The 23,396-nt window shown below is 38.5% G+C and overlaps 1 protein-coding gene across 3 annotated transcripts in view; it reads left to right on the top strand.

Moving 5' to 3' along the window:
• The window catches only part of FGF14 (fibroblast growth factor 14), a 434,954-nt gene that overhangs the window by 314,799 nt on the left and 96,759 nt on the right, over positions 1-23,396 (top strand). For 2 of the 3 annotated variants that reach the window (XM_086610973.1, XM_086610980.1), the window contains exon 2: positions 14,522-14,632. The exons of the other annotated variant lie outside the window; for it this stretch is intronic. In XM_086610973.1, the coding sequence (XP_086467099.1) occupies positions 14,522-14,632 (111 nt within the window). The remainder of the gene's footprint in view (positions 1-14,521; positions 14,633-23,396) is intronic. 3 annotated transcript variants of the gene reach the window in all.

Genomic DNA, 23,396 nt, shown 5'->3' on the forward strand with positions numbered 1-23,396 from the left:
TTGAAATGGGAGCTTTTACCTTCACTTTCTCCTTTCCTCCTTTTCCTTCTTTAGTAAACCCACACTTTGCATACAGCTAAAAACAGTCTCTTAGGAAAATCAAGTGTGATTCACTTGGTGGGGGCTATTGACACAGATTTTACTGGAGAACCTCATAAAGTGTAATCAAGGCCCATACATGCCCCTCTAGTCTGTGTGTAGAAAAGGGAGTTCGGTTTGTGTGTCAAATCTGAATAAGATTTATGTCAGAGATTTCTGCTGTATTTGAGTGTAGAAATAGAGAATTACATCAAAGGCCTCTGAAAAATAAACAAGCACTTCCACTATAATATAAGCTTTGTTGAAAAGGAAGCAGATTAATTTTGGACAGCTTTCTGAATTAGCAATATCCTTTCTGATTTTTTTTTTCCTTTTTTTTTTTTTTCTCTTTCTGGCTGCACTTAGGAGATGGAGAGGCTTGAATTTATGTCCTAATAAAAAAGTAGCATCTCTGAATCATCCCACATCAATGTGATCAAGTAGAAGTGTTGGGTGTTTCCTGGAACGCGATGTTGTTTATGAAGAGTGTGTAAAGATGCACTGAAGATGTGTTACAGTGTAGAGGTCACAGTATAGAGGAGCAGCCCTTGATCTGCACATCAGACAGCCCCAGTAAGAGCACTTGAGGGTTAGAAATTGACAAGGGGACAGGCAGAGAGGTTTTTTTACACTACACCGAGTCACTGCAGGGCTTTGAAGTCAGTGTGCCCACCTGCCAACCAGCCCAGTGGTTAGGGCGTTATTACAAAATAAGGTTTGCACCGCCTGTTGCAGCTGCTCAGTGGTACGGGCTAATAGCAACGCTGGCGCTGCAGCGTCAGCAGGCGCCGGCAAAAGCTTCTGTGGAAATCCCGGGGACAAATTTCCTGCTTTTCCATCTCTAATCTTTCCACTTCAAATAACATTTAAGTTGTCGGTATAATAAATGTGCAGGAAATGTAAGAGAGTTAAAGAGAGTTTAATATTAATACTCAGAAAAGGTTGTAATTCGTTCTTTAGGAGAGTACCTGTTGGCTCTTCCGAGTGCTGGCTGGCACGGCAGAGCCTCCGTCCGCACTGGGGCTGACAAGATACTGCTGCAGCACAAGTGAACGGATCTGGAGAATGAGATCCCTCCTGATTTGTGTTTAAAACATGCTAACTGAATGCGTGTGTTCTATAAAGCAGTTTTCAGGACAAGCTTCAAAGTAAAGGACGGAGTGGAAACCCTCGTGTGAGAAAAGTCTGCAGCTGATAGTTGAAGATGCTCAGCAAATCAGTTAAAATTTAGTTGTGCTCATATGGCTATATTTTTATAGTATAGATGGGTCTCCTGACACAACACAAGAGTGCATGAGTGGTTGGCTGGGTCAGACTAAGTCTAGTCCAAACAGACCAATCTGAGAGGAGCTGCAGTTGAGTCTTGGGGAGGAAAGGCTTATCCAAAGGCTTGAGAGCATTAGCGTCTCCAGGGGGTGAGCAGGCCTGAAGAGCACGATAGATGTTTTGGGTGGATAAGTAAGTTGTCTTGGATGCATTTTTGACCTGTCCTTCAGAATGAGGGAAATCATACCAAGAACTGCCTGTCTCTTCCCAGTCCTTCTTGAAGGGGTTCAAAATCACTAGCTCAGGGGCAGCTGTCCATACCTGGTCAGAGGAATGTCACTTGTTATTTCACTGGAGGACACCAATGACAGGTCTGGAATTTGCCTCATTTAGTATCTTCACAGATGTTATTTGGCATATGTAATACGAGATGATGCCAGACTTGACCAGGAATGAGACTGGTGTAACTGGTTTTGGCCAAGCAGACAGTGAAGGGAGGAGTCATAACCGTGGAAGTGTTGTGGCTCAGCACACTTGAGGAATATGTTTTGGTTTTGAGTTTTTCTGCCAGTTTTCTATTATACATCTTGGGAGAAAATACATATTCAGAACTGCCGTGGATCTTCAGTCTGAATCTCTACTCTGCAAAATGTATGTGAACGCTGATGAAGCTGGTGGTGGCTTTGGCTCAATGTGCCAATAGGCTTTTGTGTATACAACCAGAAATTATAGACAGTGTATTATTTCCTGGCAACTACAAGGTCGAGTTTGTATCTTCTGTTAAGTGCATAGAATCATAGAACTATAGAATGGTTTGGGTTGGAAGGGACCTCAAAGATCATTCAGTTCCAACCCTCCTGTCATGGGCAGGGACACCTTCCACTAGACCAGGCTGCTCAAAGCCTCATCCAACCTGGCCTTGAACACCTCCAGAAATATGATATCCACAGTTTCTCTGGGCAACCTATTCCAGTGCCTCACCACCCTCATTGTAAAAAATTTCTTCTTAGATCTAATCAAAATCTACCCTCTTTCAGTTGAAAGCCATTGCCTGTCACTATATACCGTTGTAAAAAGTCCCCCTCCAGCTTCCTTGTATCCCCTTCAGATACTGGAAGGCTGCAATAAGATCACCCCGGAGCCTTCTCTTCTCCAGGCTGAACAGCCCCAACTCTCTCAGCCCGTCTTCATAGGACAGGTGCTCCAGCGCTCGGATGATCTTTGTGGCCCTCCTCTGGACTCACTCCAATAACTCCATGTCCTTCTTGTGTTGGGGTCCCCAGAGCTGAACGCAGTATTCCAGGTGGGGTCTCACGAGAGCAGAGGAGAGGGGCAGAGTCACCTCCCTCAACCTGCTGGCCACACTTCTTTTGATGCATCCCAGGATACAGTTGGCTTTCTAGGCTGCCAGTGCACATTGTCAGCTCATGTTGAGCTTCTCATCAACCAGCACTCCCAAGTCCTTCTCCTCAGGGCTGCTCTGAATCCATTCTCTGCCCAGCCTGTACTTCTGCTTGGGATTGCCCTGACCCGTGTGCAAGACCTTGCACTTGCCATTGTTGAACTTCATGAGATTCACACAGGCCGACCTGTCAAGGTGGCAGTGGTGGTTTTATAGTTTGTATTCTAATAAAATTTAGATTTAGAGATTGAAAGCCCTTTCAGTGTTTTTGAGGTAATTTTGGGCAGGTCTTCATCAAAGTATGACCAACTTTTAGCTTCTCCAAAACCTACCACACATTTTCAATCTTGTGAGACTTTATAGAATACTTTTGGGTTTTGTAGGTGAACAGTAGGTTTAGTTTATGGTGCCAGTGAGAGGCTAGAGTAGTCTCTGCTGACTGTGTCTCCACTGTATCATTAAAAGACTCTGAATTGGAGGATATACTCCTTATTAGTGAATAATCGAGTTGACCTGAACTGTTTCTGTTCATTTTTTCATGGATGTTGCAAGTATAGTTCTGCTTAGTATCTAAATATCTGGACTAAATAGCCTTTCCAAGAGAGACAGAGTTATCTAGGTGGGATAAATGGTTTGGTTTTGTTTGGGTTTTTGTGTTGGTGGTTTTTCGTTGTTGTTGTTGTTGTTGTTTTTTTCCCCCCTCTAGAAGCATTAGGTGCCATCGAATGAGTCTGTCACTTGTAAACATTTTTTCCGTGCTAGAGTCAGTCTTGAAGCAAGAGCAGTTCCAGAGAAGCAAAGCTGGTTTTGCTGAGGTCCCTCAAAATGGATTTGTTGAGTGACTGCCTGTCACAGTTTTCTGTGATATGTCCTGTATCCTATGTGTATGGACACATATCCAGTGTCAAAATGTACTGATTTCCCCAGCTCCTGGGGTCGTGTAACTTCATAAGAGTTTGTTTTCTTTCTGTGTATTCCACATTTTCTTGGATAGCAGAGATGGGGATAAGAAATAAAGACTTTGAAGTTGTGGCCCAGGTTAACCTTAAACTCCAAAAATAAGAAGGGAGCACCTGTAGTAAAGAGGCATGGCTTTGTCATACCATTGACAGAAGTAGTGAGTCTGTAGTTCTGAATTCAAAATGGTACCGACTGTGTTCCTCAACTACAGGGGATTATTTTCTTGTCGCGCTGGCTGAAGATCAGTTTTCCGAGCTGCTTCTCTTTAAGATTTCTAAATTGTGTTTAATACCACAGATTATGAGGTCTTGCAGTCTGTAGGTGGAACAGGACTTTATCACAGTGAAGATTTGGGGAAAACGTGATCTCAGAAAACCAAAGCAGCCGTCCATTGCTTCTCTTTCTGTGTCTCCATCTCACTGCATTCTCGCAAATAAAATATACAAGTGCTTGTGCGTGTGGTAGAATAAAGTATAGGAGAATGCCTGCTATTTCTTCAGTGGGTCTTGGTTATATAGCATTCCAGTAACACTTAGTTACACTGCAGAAATGAAAGAACAGCTGAAATACTTAGTATGACTTGCTATTTTCTGGTTCAAGTACTTCTTAATAATCCGCTTCCTACAACTCATGACATTTCGTGGGTATATCATTTGGTTAAAAAAAAAAAAAGGCAGTAGATCCTCAATTATACTTTTTTGGTGATATTGCTTTCCTTTTATTTCTGTTGCCGTTAGAGATTTTGGAGATTAAACTGAAAATAGCAACTCTTTGTGAAAGAGCAATGGAATGTTACAAAAAATGTCAAATAATTATTAATGGTACTGTATGTATAATGATACTAAAAATTCTTTTGTAGAGCTTCCATGTGAATTAGTACCAGTGCCAGTTCATGCTTTCCTACGCAAATAAATATTTTTCTAAATAAATAAGGTATTTTATTCGTATTAACAGTGCAAACTTCAGTTTGTCTGATGGGACCTCTGTAATTGGGCTTTATACACAAAAAAAATAAAGATTTTTCCTAACTAATAATGAATATGGAAATGCATTTATTTCCTTTTCACAATGGGATTATCCATTTCTCAATCAATTTTCCTTTCATCCTGGCCACATATATTTGGAGTCCTGTATCTCCAGTAATATTACTTGTTCATGAAGAGAACTGAAATATAATTTGTGTTTAACAGTTCTCAAACAGTTCTCATTTTGCTGGGATTTTATGTCTTTGTAAACAAATCTGTTCAGATAGTGTTGGTAAATGATGTGATTTGACAGTGAGGATTTATGTTAAAGCATAAGAATTAAATAATAATATATAAAAATACATAATGTTCAACTAAGATAAATTTTGACTTTTCCACTTTTTTGAAGATCAGAAGTCAGTTTATTGATCCATATTTTTCATAGTAAATGCTTTCTGTCAGTTATAAAGAAAACAAGCAATCCTTGTGTATTGTACATCATTGAACAATAAATTAAAATGTAATTAATTTATCAACTTCCTTGGTACTTTTTTATTTCCTTTTGCAATCTTTTGTTGTTTTTTTAAAAAGTATCAGACTGGTTTATTTGTCTTTGGTCACAACTTAATGCTTTTATTTCTTTATTAATCAGTTTACATTTATGCACTAAATTGTTAGCATTAATGAAAAAGAACAAGAAGTCATGTTCTTGTTGGCTTTCTTATTTATGTGCTTAAATCTGCACAAATATCAGCTCAGTCTGCTCAAGCTAGCTAACGTGGAAATGGACAATTTGTGATTTTTTTTTTGTAATTTTGTAGAATGTAGTACTTTATCTGTTTATGGTGATGGCATTAAAGATTGAGACTGCTACATCAGGAGATGTATGGAATATGCTGCACTTGAAACCAGGAAAGCTTTTTATGTTGTTCAGCTGTGAAGGAAAACTGAGTGTCTGTGTTCTGCAATGAGTCTGTGACATACCATATGAGGACAAGTCCTGTGAGGAGCAGCTGAGGGAACTGGGGTTGTTTAGCCTGGAAAAAAGGAGGCTGAGGGGAGACCTTATCACTCTCTGTAACTACCTGAAAGGAGGTTGTAGTGAGGTGTGTGTCAGTCTCTTCTCCCAAGTAACAAGTGATAGGAAGAGAGGAGGTCGCCTCAAATTGTGCGAGGGAGGTTTAGATTGGATATTAGGAAAAATTTATTCACCAAAAAGGTTGTCAAGCATTGGAACAGGCTGCCCAGGGAAGTGGTTGAGTCATCATCCCTGGGAGTATTTAAAAGATGTGTAGACGTGGTGCTTAGGGACGTAGTTTAATGGTGGACTTGGCAGTGTGAGGGTAATGGTTGAACTCAATGATCTTAAAGGTCTATTCCAACCTAAATGATTCTATGATTTTATGATTCTATGATTTTATGATTCTATATATTGCAATTCCTAGTTATCACTTTGTAACTAGGTAAAATCTACTTTGTCCCAGTTTGCCTTCGCTTTTGAGGCTGGTCGGTAGATGAAAATGTGAAGTATCTTGAAAGTAATGCAAATGGTTTCTTTCAATATTTTGTGCCATTGGCAAGAAAGTAAAAGTAAATATAATACACTGTGTTCTTGAGGTGCACGTTTCAGAAGTGATGCTGTTGCATATCTAAGCAGAGGGAATATACTACTTCATTTTGTGGGCTTTTATGTATGCTGGCAAGAATTAAATCAAGTTAATAACAAGTTGAGAACCCCTGCCACTCGGTATTAAGGAAGTTTCCTGTATGTAACAGTAGAAAGTGAAGTGTGGTTTAGGATTTAATGCTTAGCATTGCAAATTATCCTGCTATCCTCTCTCCATTGAGCATTACCATGATAGTTTCGAATACTTTTAGAATAGATTGTTTAGATGCTTTCCAAATTTATTTCTAAGTCAGTTTGTGAAAGAAATAGAAGCTGCCTTCAAATATTTCATTGCTTTTTGATGCAGCATGCAAGTAGACAAATAGTCAAGATTTTAAAAATAAACATAATGTTTAAACATTCTAAAAATATGAATTATCTAGGAAAGGGAGAATCAAATTCATTCTTTGGTAAGTTAGGTGTTATGTGAAATATATTCAGTTACATTTGGGAAGGTCATTTATGTCCATCCTATTGTGCTTTCAACATTCAGTGACATCTTCAGAGAAATCTTAGTCTTAAAACCTGTTTATTTACTGATTCAAAGGGCAATGCATTAGTCAAATTTTATACATAAGTTAAATGGTAATAGAATCTGTCACATTGTGGTGCCTTAGTATTTTTTGAATGGGACTAAAATAAAATTTGGTCTTTCACAAGGCCTGTTCATGAGAAGCTAACAAAGTGGAGAGGATTATTGCAAAAACGAGGACGCAGAAATTGCTTAACTCTGGGATCTATTGCTTAATGTTTTTGTTCAAAAGATAAATGTTAAACAATGTTTTGTGTGATGTTTATGTTTTACTGTCAGAGTTCAGAAGCAAGAAAATACTAGGTAGAACTAAGATGTTCAAGTATAGGAAAGAGTCCTAAACAAAAGACTAGAAAAATATTTTATCTAAGTCAAGAAGATTCAGTAAGACAGGATATTTTTTAAACCTATGTAAAATGAAAAGAACAAATAAAAATTGTAATAGCAAGACTGCTCTAACATGGAACTTCAGACAATAGAATTTTTAGCATTTTGATGTAAACTTTGAGAAAGTGAATATAGTTGCAAAGATGATTTTTTGTGTCGGTGGAAGATGATGCTTGTCAGCTAACAGTTAAATGCATTGAACTGTGGATAGTGCTATCTCAGTAAGCCTGGAAGTAGAGCCCAGCTTCTTCTTAGTATTCCTGTATATGACATCAGCTATTTCAAATATTGATATATTAGAGATCATTTAGTTTTAGCACATTAGAAGGAACATGGGTGGAAGGCAGTATTTAGGGAGAAATGTCCCAACAAATCCATGCGTTGCAAGATCGGAAATACTGGAGATGTACAATATAGTCCAGTAAGAAGAGAAATGCAAATTATTAAATGAAGTTGCTAAAATTAAACTACCATACCCATGTAAAATTCTGATTTTGGAACAATGTGTTTTCTTAATGACGTAAAACTCTTCCCTTTCCAACAAATACCCTCCAAAAATAATATGGCCGGTAAAGGAGGCCGTTAACAATTATGCTGTAGACAAGTCTATTAAATCCAACCATTTTGTGAATCTGAACAGGCACAAATTATCCCAGCTAGAAGCCAAGTTGCTGTAATTCTGTTGATGACCAAATTTGTTCAAGTAAAACCATGTCGCAAGAAGAAAATCTCATGTAGTTTGAAATGCATTGTGAGACCTAGAGACAAAATGTCCGTGTGCACAAATGGACGGGAGCACATTTTGCGGTTAACATAAAAACATTTGCAATACAAAGGCAAGGACACCAGCACAAAGGGTACGATGCTGTGCTATCAAGAAAAGCAACCATTTTGCAGAACTCCGACCTGCTTTCATAGTTTACCAAGAAATTTCATCAATGCTGGGGAAGCGCTGGTGACAATGACAGCGCCGGAACGTAGGAGGACTCTCTGTCTCTCTTAAATGTGCTCTCAAAGCGAGGTTCTGCAGGAGATAAGCTTGTGATGTGAGGCATGAATGGACAAAAAGTAGAGTTAAAAATAAACATTGGAGTTGAGTGCCCTGTAATCTTTGTGAGGACAGAAAAATAAGTGAGCACAGAGAAACAGTCTCACAAAGCCACTGCGTTTCAGAATAAGTACTATTATTACTTATGGGAACAGGGAATAATGGAAGCTATTGCTTTTCTGAGTTCACATTATATCCTTTTCCCCTCTGTCCTGAATAGAGCAAAACTTTCTTTTAAAAATATTTTTCTTTCAAGTTTTTAATTAAACTTTAGTTTTCTGGTGTCTATTTTGAGACATTGAAAACATTATTATTTAAATAAGAGAGCACTAGCATATAGATGTCCATATTTTATCATTTCCTATTGACAATGAGAGAAAGTAAAAACAACACCATCAGAAACTTTTGAGACATTTAGACAACAGGTGAGAGGACAGTCAAAGTAATAAAGAAGTTAGAAGTCTATATTTGAATGCAAGAGCTGTATCATAAGAACAGCTGAAGAGTTTAATAATGAAGGAACATTATGGTTTTAGATGCCTGTTTAGACTTTTATCACCTTTAAATGAAGTACAAAATTCTGCATTTTGTTTTCCCCATTGGCTATGTACTTGCTTTAGGAAGCTTGCTTTTGTGATTGTGTAACACACATATCAGAGCATCCTGCACTTTTATGTGCTGGGATGACAATGCAAAACTTACCAAAAACAAGGCAAAAGGAGTGTAATGTGATCATCTGTACTGACTGTACCTCTTTCAGTACTTTTGCAGTTAAGCAGTATGCTTGAGAAGAAGACAACTTTTGGAAACTGGGAAAAGGAAGCAGGAACTAAAATATTTGAGCTTCCCAAAATGAAATGTCATTTTATGTGGGATTTTGTCCCTCCTTCTGCAGCTGAATTGCCTAGTGGAAAATATTTCTAAAATACTGAGTAGTACTGACACATATTTTAAAGTTTTGAATAGCATGCAGACATTGGTCTGAAGCATCATTTGATTTCTGTGCAGAAGTCAGTGAAGAGTTGGAGACTGCTTTGAGCTGTGATCTAGTGGGTGGGCCTCTAATCCCACCCATGGAGGGTAGTTAATTATTGTACAGAGTGGCTTCAGCAAGAGTGACTGCAAGAATTCTAGTCCAAAACTGCACACTACACTATTGTCAGAGTACTCTTGTGTGAGAAGTCAGGAAAAGTGGCCTTTTACACATCCCAGGCTTTATGAACTAAGTAGGGAACCAGTCTGGAGTGGGTGGGACACTGTGCTTTGGATGGGTGCTTTGCTTCACAACTTCACAAGAAATCTGGGGAGGTGCAGCTTTTTGGGAGTTTGAGGTTTTTTTTCAATCCTAAAACATATTATAAAGTTTAATAGATGAAGGAGAAGATTCCTAAGATATGTTTGTCATAACATCAGAGTGCAAGAAATGACATTCAAACCACAGTGACTGTGGGAGCATCAGAAATCTTGAAAAAAAGATGTCTGATTTATTCTGGACCAGCATGAGTAGTATTTTTAGCACTGAAATATTCAGAAGTGAAAACTGCAGGAGGCAAATGGAAAGAATAAAGGACAATTAAAATGTGGAGGACCTGGAGCTACCAATTTTTAATATGAGTTTGATGCTATGCTTATCCGAGCAGAATGTACCTCTAAGTGCTGGCTTTCATTTGGCTTGCTGAGCAATTTATTATGTGACAGACTGATAATTGACAGGGTAGTGCAGTTTATTCTCCATAAGAATGTGAGTTGATATGAGACTAACCCACCATTAAGCATTTGCTTGCACTCTCAAACAGGCTTTTATTTAGTACCTTTACTCGAAAGAGGGAGTGAGTAGATAATGACAAGCAGAAAAAGACCTGCTCTTGTAAAAATTAAAAATTAAAACTCCAATGGATGCCAAGGGATTCATATTTCATGGTGTTAAAATACAATGGGTGTATTCACCATTGTTCTTTTAGCATTGTAAATTCATTTATGTCTGAACAGAAAAGTAAAAGCCTTAACACCTGTATTTAATGAGTTTGTCCCCTTATTTGTAAAATTTATAAGGACATCTCTCCTGGCGGCCTGTGGGGCTGGGGAAGGAGATGCTAAAACTATTTTGATTGTGAACAGAAAATAACAGAAAACATAAAGTGTCATAATTGTTCTAAAGCAAGAGCTGCATTCAGGCTATCGCGAGTTAATGCCAAAGCCAGTTTTGTAGCCACTATTCGAGGGAGAAGAGAAGACATCTTAATTAAACTCTGCCTTTGTTGAGGACATCAGAAAAGCTGCTGACAGAGTGTGCATGCTAACTGCAATCATGCTTCCTGCTGTCGCCACAGACAAGGGAAAAAAAAGCAACAAAAGCGGGCTGCAAGTGGCTGCTGTCGCACAGGTTGCTGTGGACAAGAGGCTTGAGAAGCTGTTGCTTTGTCCATTCGGTACAACATCTTTGAATTTTCAGTGACAACCTCTAATAACTACAAGTCAGAATAATTCTTTCCATGGTGGGGCATTGCAGACTTGTCATGCCGAACTGTTCAACATCAGAAGCCAAGGTACAAAATAAGATCAATAAAAATCATTAGGAGATGTTGAACTTTCCTTTGATTTTGATCCATGGTGAAGGTGACTGGTTTGTTTTGGTGTTTTTTTTTTTCCGTGAAGTCAAGGTATTTAAAATTAAATAGAAATCGTATTTTTCACATAATCACCTGGCTAGGACTTAAGAGAACTAGTGACAAAAAATCTATAATAAAATCATGAGAGCTGGGAAGTCTTTGGTGAGGTCGTCTACTCTCATCCTGTTCTTTTGTGTTTTATTATTTTGCCCTGTTCTCTTGCCATTTCCTTTCTCTTTTCATGTGGGAAGAAAAAGGCGTGCGTGGGTTGTAAAGGGTAAGGGTAATTGCTGATTTGTCTACCTGTATCACTGAGGTGGGAGTTAAAAACCATAACGTATCCAGTGCACCTGCGGACAGGCAGCATCAGTCTTCTGCTGATGTTTCTGGGCATTGCTGGTTGCTCCTGCTTCCTAGCAGACAGTAAAAAACCCAAACACGTGTGGTCAAGAAAGATTTGAGAAACTCGTTTGCAAAGCATCTAAAGCTGTGACTGTTCCTGTAATATTATTAAGTGACAATGGGTAGATAAAATTCTATAGAAATACAGGGGCTAGCGGATTTCGCTTCTCTGCTTGCTGCCCAGGTGTCTCAAAAAGGACTTGAAAGAGTCATTTATCTTTCTGCAAGGAGAAGAGATAAATTCCTTGGCTGACAGGATTGTCTGCTTCATCTTGGAGATATTTACCTCGAGGCTGTATGGAGTAGTCTTTTTGACTATTGCTTCTTATGACTTGCACTGAGATCAATGAGTCATTTCATACAATTGCATCACTGAATCTGGGTTTCTTTTTGGCTGAAATCAAAGAAATACCATATCTTGTTGTCCAGTTCCCCCAGTATTTTTGAGCAGCTAAAACATTTAGTTGTTATTTTGATTTGTAGATCCAGAGTGCTGATATAAATTAACTAAATGTTAAGATCAAGAACTAGGAAAAAATGCATGATTAAATTGCTTGTCAGGAATAAAAGTTTTAATCTTGCTAAGGACAGGTAGGGTTTTAAGGTAGAAAAGACCTTCCTAGGAGGGTGAGTAAAAAAGATTGTAATAATCCACAGGAAAAAAAGTAAAAAGAAAGTTGCACTTGCTACATTTCATGGGAAGTTTTTTTACCATTTATTAGTCTGCAGAGATCTACTTTGCGCAATGAAAATATTACTTAGTATCACATTATTAGCAGTAAGTTCCAGTTTTCAATGAAACATTCAAGTGAAAGAGCCACGTTTTGGGACAGTTTTGTTCAGTTCTCTGACAAATGAAACCATTAAAACTGTATACAAGTGAGACAACACACATGACTAGGATCCTCTGATCTCATGCTGCAATAGTTACCATTTTCCTGTGTTTGAACTTGAGGGAACAAGTAAATCGGGGATTCATACCTCAACTCATCACACATAGCCTGAAATGCTAGCTGAAATGCATAGGTATCCGCCAAATTATTTTCATTCAGATATAATTTCGGATAGCTGGTAAAGCAGAGTTAACTTTAAATAGTGCTTTTGGTGAAAACACAGACAAATGGCTGTGCAATTTGTTGTTAGAAACTAGATTTTATTTGTGAATTTAGAAAAATGAATAGAATGAGTATAAAGAACAACTTTGAAAGTCACCTCTAAGTTTTGCTTTTTTCCCTTGAAGCAGTAGGTGTAAAGAGCTGGTGATAGCGAGTTGATTGTACTTTGCCTTCCTATGAGATACTTCTTTGAGCTAGAAGTGATGACAAAGAATCATTTATTCATGATTCTTTGGTGTAGAAGCTTTTTCAAAATATTGATATTTTTCCTGTAAATACTTTTTAAAGCTCTAGTTTTAATAATTTTGTTTTAATATTTGTCTTTAGTCTTTTAAGATGTCGTAAAGCAAATATGTTTAAAAACGTCGGTTCAGAAGTGCACATTGAAAGCATGCGTTGATAGGAATAGTGCCTGTGTAAGAGGAATTCAGTTTTCATTTTTAAATTAGGAAAATATTTTTTCAGTTGCCTGATGAAGTTGATTGAGACAGTGCATTCAAAGAAAATACAGTTTATTGTTTATAAATATGAAAAAATATTTTTTCTGAATATTCTTATGTAAAGACAGAAACTTTTGCTAATGTAAAAATGCATGAAAAGCAAAATTTGCAGTTACTAGCAAAAAAAGAAGTTGTAATGTGCTTACATGTTGATCATCAACTGTTTATGTTATTTATTTCCATGCCTTAAAAGTCTTACAGTGTTAATATTTATAATAACAGTTTCTATAATATTTACAGTTTAATCTTATATTTTTAATGTAGATGGGTTTATTGTTTAATATGACTCTGTAATTTGGATATTCAAGAAAAACTTACCATTTTCATAATAATTTCATGGAACAGAGCCTCTATGGAAAACTTCAGAGCATTCCACTCAGAGGCAGTTTTGTTTATTAGTGTTTATTTTCACCTCCCCTTAGGATATTATAAGTAACCCAGCATGATTGATTGTGAGAGCAATTATACACAAATTCAAGGAGGATTTTATATTCTGGCCACAGGGTTGCATGGAAATTATTTCTGTCTTCTTCAGAAGTTCACCTGCGCATTTTATTACATGTCTGTCTCAGTCTTTATGATTTTAGTTCATTATTGCAGAGCTAAGCATGGTATGATATAGATGCTTTTAATGCCATGTCCCCACAAGCTTATGTACTAGCTGAATGGAGTTGGGCCTAATAGTTTATGTTTAATAATATTTAAACCAATATCACACAGAGGTAGTGCTGTTTTTTTTTCTGAGACATGATGCCCTCTTCCTCAGCACTGAACCATTTCTGCAGCAGCTTAATTTGTGATTTGGTAAGGCACCGTCTTTGGGATGAATGATGAAGTTGTGGCTGGGCAGCCCCTGTCCAGTTCCTGGCAATTCTCATAAATACAGAGTATTAAACAGTGTAGCTTAACTATTCAGCTACCTGAATTTCCGATATACTTTCAGCTTACTAAGAGATTTTTCAGCTTTTTTCCTCTATTGGAAGAGAGTTATGTCTTGCCTGACTGTGGGTGTTATTCCCTTGGGGGTGGGAGAGGGCAGGTGAACTGTATCTGCTTCTAGATTGATAAAATAGTTTGGGAACTCTTCCGATGGGACTGTTACAAAATAATATATCAGATAAGTTTATCACTTTTGGTACAGAGTGAAAGGAGACAGATTTTTTTGCGCAAGTGTCCTTAAAACTTACATGAAGTATGATAAGTTACTAACATGTATGAAACAAGCAGAGTTCTTTATTGTTTTGTTAGTTTCTGTAAGGATCTATGCTTGTTGCTGATGTCTAAAATTTTTTGCAGGGCTTAATCTAGTTCAAGTCTGTTGACTATGAGTGTTTGGGGTATTCTTTCTCCCTGTGTTTTACCTCTGTTAATTATGATGAAGGATATTGGAGGCAGGTAACAGGACACGCAACTGGCCTAATGATACTCTGCGGCGAGTTTTTTCTCCATCTCCATCAGGATCCACCCTGTTGTAGTACTTACTTTTAAGACGGCAATGCTGCTTCACCAAACTTCCTCCTACAGTGAGAGAAGTAGGGATAACTCTTGGAAAAAGTTTTGAGGCTAGTGACAAAATATGTTTGTCTTTCAGATCCCCAGCTCAAGGGTATAGTGACCAGGTTATATTGCAGGCAAGGCTACTACTTGCAAATGCACCCCGATGGAAGTCTCGATGGAACCAAGGATGACAGCAGTAATTCTAGTAAGTGACTGCCCCAGGGGAATGTCTTAATCACACGCAGAGATTGCATCGCTCGAGTGTGTACGCGCAGACACGGTGTTAAATGCCTTTGGAGGGTTTCTGAATGTGGTTTGTGGAAAGGAGGAGGGTTCTGTCCATTTGAAGCCTGTTGACCCCCAGCACGGCTCATGCCGGACGTTGGCCTAAATATATTCCCCCCTGAAGGGGAAGGCGTGAGTGCCGAGGAACCTCAAGGGTGAGATATTTAGGCCAATGGTTGTCTTCTGGTAATTTTATAAAACCGGTAAAACTATATTAAAAGTATCTTTTATAAAAGCTATATATTTAACATATATTTCTTATCTTCAAATAAATAACTGAAAAAAAAAAGGAAACAAAAATTATTTGAAAAATCTGATCATGTAGGTCCTGATTCAGCAAAGCAAATAAGCGTCTGTCTAAGCCCTGCCTAAAGGGCACGCTGAAATAGCTCGCTGAATTGGGGCTAAAGATCCTACAGTCCCTATACCAGCAAGAGTTCCAGTGATTTTAAGAGAATTTCTGCCAGTGTGGGGACTGTGACAGTGGCAGTTTTCAAAATTATTCCCCAAAAAAAGTGGTCTTGAAAGGCCATGTGCGTCACTGCTTTGGTACTCTTTTCCTATGATATTGCCACATATTTTCATTCAATGAGCATATGTATTTGATAACTTCAGCTGAAAATTATAATTAAGCATACTTATTCTTACTCTAGAAACAGTTTATTTTTAATTTTCTATTTAGCAGAGAGAATTTGTATTTTGTTTAGTTTAATGATAATGAAATATTTAAGTAGCATATCTCTATGTGATCTTGAGGTCTATTTTAAGCATTTTTAACACAAAAGATTTATCTGCTTATTATGTAAATTAAATAAATTAATAAAATAAATAAGCCTTTAGATTCCTCAAAAACATTGGAATTAGGCTATAGAAATAAAGGCATTTGAGGCTTCTGATTTTCCTTGGTTAGATCCCTGTTTATCTGTTAATGCATGACCGTTATTTTTAACCCATTTCATAAACAGAGAGCATGATCATCTTTTATTGTTCTATTTTATTTTAGAATTGAGAAAAATAATTGATTAATCTATTTTGATGTGTGTTTTTCTCCCTGCTTTTTTTCCCAGTGTTTTTTTCCATTTTTCTTTTTTTTTTTTTTTTCTTCCCTTAGTATGTTCATCTCTCATGCCCACTTCTGTATTGGACTGGATACTAAAACTTTGTACAGACAAGATTGTTATTGCTTTTTATTGAAGCTTTGCCTATATGAAGTCCGAGAAATGTGTCCTAGAGTGCAAGCGTCTCTCTCTGTCTCCCTCTCTTTCTCTCCGTGCCCATCTCTCTCACTTATTTTCAGCTGCAGTGAGGAGCTGTGTATGACTGCAACAATTTTGAATGTTTTGATGTTATTTATGTTTTTTTTTTTTTTTTTAAATCTCAGGACTCTATGGATTTTGAATCTTTGCAAAGCTGGAACATAGTGCCTTACCTTCTTCTTTTCACTGTTGTCAGCTTTACAAATCTTCCTTTTTTTTTTTTTTTGCTTACTAGTCATTTTCCCTTTCTTTCCCCTCTTTCCTGCCTTTCTGCATTTCTATCTGCCCATCTCTCTTTTTCTTCTCAGTAGTTCCAAAATACAGAATAAATATTCTATATCATAAATATTCTGAAATGTAAAACTTCTCTAAACCCAACCAAATACCCGATAGAAGTATCGCAGATTGTCAATAAGTACTGTTAGATAGTATTGTATTTTACTTCAGCATGACTTTTAGGCTAAAACAAGTTTTTTGCATGAAGGGATTTTTTTTTTTCTGTCTTTAACTGATGTGATTCACTATTTGTTTCTTCACTAGTCCAATCTTACAATACTGTTTAGTAAAGACAGGTTAGACCTTAAAGATGTAAAATTAATGTGTTTGCCAGGAAAATATACAATCTCCACCTTAAATTTTGCTAGTTGTATTTATCAACACTGCATTGAGAGTTTAAAAGATTGATCCATTTGGTATATTCATGAATATATGTGTACGTGTCTGTTTCTTTTGTGCTGCCAGTCTTTCTCCTCAGTTCTTTTCCCATTCTCCTCTGTTTTCTTCCATTTCCTGATGAACTTTGTGTTTCCTATTGCTTTTCTTTATTGCAGCATATTTTGTTTTTACTTTCCTCTTTAAAAATATATAATTCTTGTGGATAGAATTCCTAGTCTTTCAGTCTTTCATTTTGTGAGCTCCTTATCAGGATAATTCGTGTCTGAGGCTTAACGGTAAAAAAGTTTGGGCATCTGGTAGAGGAGGAGGCACGGTCCCATCCTGCCAGACTCTGCTTGGGAGGGGAAAATTTCTCCTTCGGACCGTGGATCTTGCAGGCTTCCTATTTAATGCACCTTGTCAGCAAAGGGACGTATGTTAGCTGTCAATAGGACAGATGGGATCCTTACCTGGATAGTGAGGATGACTTCCATTCAAAGTGCATTTTGTAAAAGTGGAGGAAATAGATTGCTGAAGGGTGTGCATCTCTGCCAGCCTTTTACCTGTCTTCTGCACTATTCACTGTTACTGCAGCCTGTGAAAGAGTCCTCCTCACCATGGACCATCTGAGTAGCTGGGTGTCTTGGAGAAGCCAGAGTAAGTGAGTAGCGGGGGATAGAGAAGTGATTTTTTTTTTTCTTCAGCAAGGAAACTGAAGCTTAGTCATCCTGGTACTTTTTGTGCTGTTGCAATTTGTTCTGTATCAAGTAGTTGGGGGACTGCTTAAGGTTAAAATTCCCTCAAGTGTATGTATCATTTTGTACTTATTTTATATGTATGTCAGTAAACATGAGTTACACACTATTGGAGTCGCAATGTTACAGAGAAGTAACACAAAGTAAGATTAACATGTAGTCTGTTCACATTAAGTGGTTCTGTTTGCCCGTTTTTGTTTGTGTTTAAAGCTTCCTGGTAGTCTCTTTAATGTGGCTTTCTGCTTCTATCTGAAGTCAGGACAAGTTTTACCACTATAGTGTAAGCCATTGTCCCAACTTGCCTTAAGTTTGAGTAAAGGCTAGGGTCTGCAGAGATAGACGGTGAGATTTTTGATATATTACTGTGTGCAAATGCTTGCATGAAAAAGGAAGAAAGATGTGACTGCTTGTAATTGCATCCCTGAGTGTACTTCCGTCTGCTCATGTTGGTGGCCATGCTATTAGAACCCAGCCTAAACAGAGTGATGGGTTTTAGTTCATTGTTGTGATTTCTTTTTGTATCTCTTCCAAGTTAGTGATGTTTTGTGGCAGAGGGGGAGTTAATGCACCTGTTGGTTAATGGTGCTGAGTTTTCTTAAATCACATCACCAGACCAAGGCTGTTAGCTTAAACCGTCTTGTGTGTACAGTCTGTGTTTTTGCCAAATTCTCAGCGTTATGTGGAAAAAGGCTTTATTACATTGCTTCTCTTGTTTTAGCTGGTTTTCTTCTTTTCCTTCCTTTAATGCCTTACAGTTTCTGGTTTGTTTTTGTGACTTGCTTGTAGTGAAAGCAGGAATGACTGTGGTTAAAGCTGTAGACTGGGTTATTGAGGTCCTACTCAGTGTAGTTGTCCCTCTCTGCCTCTGATTTTCCTGGATTTTACAGCAGTTCTTACTATTGCTGGGTGCAAATGGAACTTGCTTCAGCGTTCTCCAAGGGCCTCACCATTAGTGATTAGGAAAAACAAGATACTACGCAAACTATCAAGAAATCAGAGATTTCTCTTGTGGTAACAAGCATTACATTCCCCTCCTGTCCTCCTCCCCACCCAAAATGGCTCATTTTCAGGCTTTGGTCTATCTTCAACATTTTGTCTCATGAATGAAGGGTAGGTTCAGTTGGAAGACTAGCCTAATTTGGAAGCAGGCGATTCTGATTCTTTAACTTCTGAGACTGCAACCCTGAATCTCTTAGCCCTATGACTTATTTTGATTCACATGAAGAGTGTATCTCAGCAAACAACCACTGAAAAAATTCAACATAAATTATGATACTTTCTTTGATAGGTGATAAACCTGATTTTAACACTCAAATGTTTCTATTTGTGCCTGTTGTGAAATTACAGTCATGTTTAAAACAGGTTTGAAAAGCATTGCTCATTTGTAGCCCTATTTCATAAACTGATAAATGCCAAAGTTAAGATTATCCAAACAACTTTGATTTGACTGTGCTGTGCACATCTATTGCTTAATTATACAGCAACATGCTTTACTTACTTCCTGGCACTTGGTACCTGAAAGATGTGGTGTTCAAGAAATCATGCAAGCATTTAACATTCCTTTATTTTCATCTTTTAATGCATGCTTCTAGTGCTTTATTTATATCTTCCAAATGGAATATAGAAGTATTAAGTTTTTAAGGTCTTTCTGAAGTACCTACCACTATCATATTTTGATTTGAAGATATTAATAAAATAATCTTCACAGCACCCTTGTAGGGTAAAGGAGGTAATTAGACAGAAATAAAGCACATAGAAGATTAAAAAACACCACCTGCAATGCTGTTAAATTTGGATTACTGAACTGAAATATTTGCAGTTTGATTTTTGCACTGTTTTTTACTGCAGTTTGTCTTCAAAAAATTACACAGGCATTTAGTCATCTATTTACGTCACCTTTGGGAGCTAGGTAAGCCCATTTCTCCCATCAGTATAATCTTAGTGTGACAGGATCAATGGAGGCCATGTTCAGCCATAACAAAAAGTGCGTTTTAATTATGTCTTGTATAACATCAGGCAGGTAGAATGGGTTTGCTTCATAAGAAATGGATGGACTGATATCTGAATACCAACCTCCCTGCACTCATTGACAGTCTAAAAGCTGTTCTCATGGAGTCGTCATTTTTGCCTGTAGGCCTGCAGATGGAAATAAATTAGGGAAATAGTCGCCTTGATCTGATTGCAGATTTGCTGCTGTGGAAAGTTTTCTTAACTGACAACAGGGCAGTGCACGTGCAGAACAGACAGCAAGTTTATAAGCCTTAAACAATTGGTCTCTAGCAAGCTTCTTGAGAAAAAGAGTGATCTGTAATGGCAATTTTCTTGTAGCTACAAGTCAGTCCTACCTAAACAGCCTTTCACAAGGATATGGAAATATCTAATTTTAAACATTTCAGATTTCAATTTAATATGCTGTGATGGTATTACATAAAAAAAGGAAAAAGAAATGTGGTGGCTTTGTGTTTTGCTCAAGGAAGGAGTTATTACTTATCAAAAACTGGACTTTAACCATACCTTTGGCTAAAACTTTGGGAGGATTAGAATCCAACTCAAATTTGTTCCTGCAAATCCCGTCCATGACACCTAAAACAATAACTTTTTTTATGCCAATTGTTACTGTTAACTGCAACACCCACCCCCACACCCCCCTTTTTTCTAATCATGTGTGTGGTGGAAGTAGGCTTGCAGGCTTAGGAAAAGGAAAAGAAACCATCTGCTATACAGTCATGGTTTAGAGGGAATACAAAGCAGAACTAAGGGAGAGTGCGCAGGTTCAGCACTGAAGAGGAGAAAGAGTTTTACTTGCACTGTTTTTGCTGATTGGTTCACTTGATTTCCCTGATGTTCCAATGTCTTATTTACAAGTGGATTTGCCAGGCTTTATACTTGAGCATGCAGTGTGGGAGCACTGAGCACCAAGCAGAATTATATTTCCTAGGTGTTTCATAGAATCACAGAATCATGGAATCACAGAATATTAGAATTGTTTAGGTTGGAAAAGACCTTTAAGATCATCAAGTCCAACTGTTAACCTCACACTGCCAAATCCATCACTAAACCATGTCCCTAAGCACCTCAGCTACACGTCTTTTAAATACCTGCAGGGATGGTGACTCAGCCACTTCCCTGGGCAGCTTGTTCCAATGCTTGACAACCCCTTCAGTGAAGAAATTTTTCCTCATATCCAATCTAAACCTTCTCTGGTGCAACTTGAGGCCGTTTCCTCTTGTCCTATTGTTTGTTACTTGGGAGAAGAGGCCCACACCCACCTCGCTACAATCTCCTTTCAGATAGTTGGAGAGAGCGATAAGGTCTCCCCTCAGCCTCCTTTTCTCCAGGCTAAACAAACCCAGTTCCCTCAGCTGCTCGTCACAGGACTTGTGCTCCAGACCCTTCACCAGCTTCGTTGTCCTTCTTTGGACATGCTCCAGCACCTCAATGTCTGTCTGGTAGTGAGGGGCCCAAATCCCAACACAGTATTTGACATGCAGCCTCACCAGTGCCCAGTACAGGGGAAGAACCACTTCCCTGGTCCTGCTGGCCATGCTGTTTCTGAAACAAGCCAGGATGCTATTGGCTTTCTTGGCCACTCTGGCACAATTCTGGCTCACGTTCAGCCGGCTGTCCACCAATACCTCCAGGTTGTTTTCTGCCGGGCAGGTTTCCAGCCACTCTTCCCCAAGCCTGTAGTGTTGCATGGGGTTGTTGTGACCCAAACCTTGTTGAATCTCATACAATTGGCCTCAGCCCGTTGATCCAGCCTGTCCAGATCCCTCTGTAGAGCCTTCTTTCACTCAAGGATATCAACAGTCCCATGCGACTTGGCGTCATCTGCAAACTTACTGAGGGTGCACTCGATCCTCTCGTGCAGATAAAGACATTAAACAGAACTGTCCACAATACTGGGCCCTGGGGAACACCACTTGTGACCGGCTGCCAACTGGATTTAACTCCATTCACCACCACTCTTTGGGCCAGCCATCCAGCCAGTTTTTTGTCCAGGAAAGAGGACACTTGTCCAAGCCATGAACAGCTGATTTTTCCAGGAGAATGCTGTAGGAAATGGTGTCAAAGGCTTTACTAAAGTCTAGACAGACAACATCCACAACCTTTCCTTCATCCACTAAGTGGGTCACTTTGTCATAGAAGGACATCAGGTTAGTCAATGAGGACCTGCCTTTCATAAAGCCATGCTGACTGGGCCTCGTCACCTGGTGTTCCTGTACATGCTGCGTGATGGCACTCAAGATGATCTGCTCCATAACCTTCCTTGGCACTGAGGTCAGACTGTCAGGCCTGTAGTTTCCTGGATCCTCCTTCCAGCCCTTCTTGTAGTTGGGCATCACATTTGCTAACCTCCAGTCAACTGAGACCTCCCTGGTTATCCAGGACTGTTGATAAATGACGGAAAGTGGCTTGATGAGCACTTCTGCCAGCTCCCTCAGTACCCTTGGGTGGATCCCATACGGCCACATAGACTTGTGTGTGTCTGTGTGGACTCACCAGGCTGGGTTTAGGTACCTAAAGATGTTCAGGGACCTAACTCCTGACTTAGTTTTGGGTTTGGATCATTGTCTTAAAGATAGAGGGAAGCTGAGGGCATGATCCTTTTTCACATCCCCCTCAGGTAAGGGCATGGCTGTGGCTCTGCAGACCTGAAACGCCAGCAAACTCTGGAAGACTTCCTGCTTTTCTCAAGGCAGGTTTATGTTAGAGTGGGGGATAGCGCATGTGAATCCTAGGAAGATTCGAAATGTGCAATTGGGCACAGAAGCCCTGCTCAGTAAAGAGTACTGCACAGCCAGATTCTGGAGGAAATTGAATTTCCTTTTGCCAGCTTCAGAGTCCATAAAAAACACGTGCTGTGCCTTACTGGTGCATGTTTTGCTGACCTCAGTGTGAAGCACATTGCTGAGTGTTTATCAATGAATAATTGAACCTAGACTGGCCTCCCTGGTTTCACTCAAGTCTGAAAGATTTTGTGGAAGTTACTGAATATGCTGTACGTGTGGCATTATAGTGTTTCAGATCACACTCTAAAATTTTATCGTCTTAGACTAATTACAGCAGGTCTGACAATCTCCAATTAAAACTTGGTGGCAGTAAAAGACACGTTATATCCCCTCCTCAGTGCTTTCTAAATTCACCAGCAACTATAAGCCGCTCTAGTAATTTTATAGGTTGCAGAAAACACTGCCATGTTACAGACCTCTAATTTTCCTTCAGCAGCAGTTGTTTTTTTCTAGGTTTGCTGCTTTATTTTTGGTGGTAATACAGAAAATTATGTCTACTTTCCAGAAGTTTTGACTGAACCACTATGATTTGGAGTTATTTTTCATTAGCAGTTTTCCATGTCTCACTTGTCTTTTGTGTTCACCTCTTTCCTTTACACAAATATTGTTTGTTTTTCCTTCCTGGTGTCCCCTCAATTGTTGCTACCCTCCCTCTAGCATGGTGTTCATATCCAAGTTTCCTCTTGGAATTTCTTTTCTTCTAGAAAACAAACTTAACTGCCATCTGAAACTTAGTTTTTCTGTCGCAGACTCCCTCTTCACCACCCACAATAGTGTTTTTTCTGATTTTGACATTGTTTCATATAAGGGTAATGGCTTGTTGTTTTTTTAACTTCCAAATTATATTGAACATTTGAAAGCCCTCTTAGGATATCTTGTCCATGAGTGCCATATTTCACTGATTTACATTTATCTTGAGTAGAGCAGAGAGGGAAGCTTGTCTGTACCCAGTATTTTTATAGTGAACAGCCCAGTAAGATCCTAGCATGACAAAAACTTTTGGAAACTTCAGAAACAAAAATGCTATATATTTGTGCTAATTCTTGTCTGATGTCATCTCTTATATTCTTTTTTTGCAAACCCATAAATCTATTTTATGTTCTTCCACAGCTCTTTTGAATATATTTTTCTTTTTTACAGTTGTAGGAAGTACTCTGCTACAACAGTTCCCAGCTTCATTTTGGTTTTGTGCATTCTTAAAAAGATCTTATGTTACATATTCTTTA

This window comes from Tauraco erythrolophus, chromosome 1 (genome assembly GCF_009769465.1).
Source record: "Tauraco erythrolophus isolate bTauEry1 chromosome 1, bTauEry1.pri, whole genome shotgun sequence".
Classification (NCBI taxonomy): Eukaryota; Metazoa; Chordata; class Aves; order Musophagiformes; family Musophagidae; genus Tauraco; species Tauraco erythrolophus.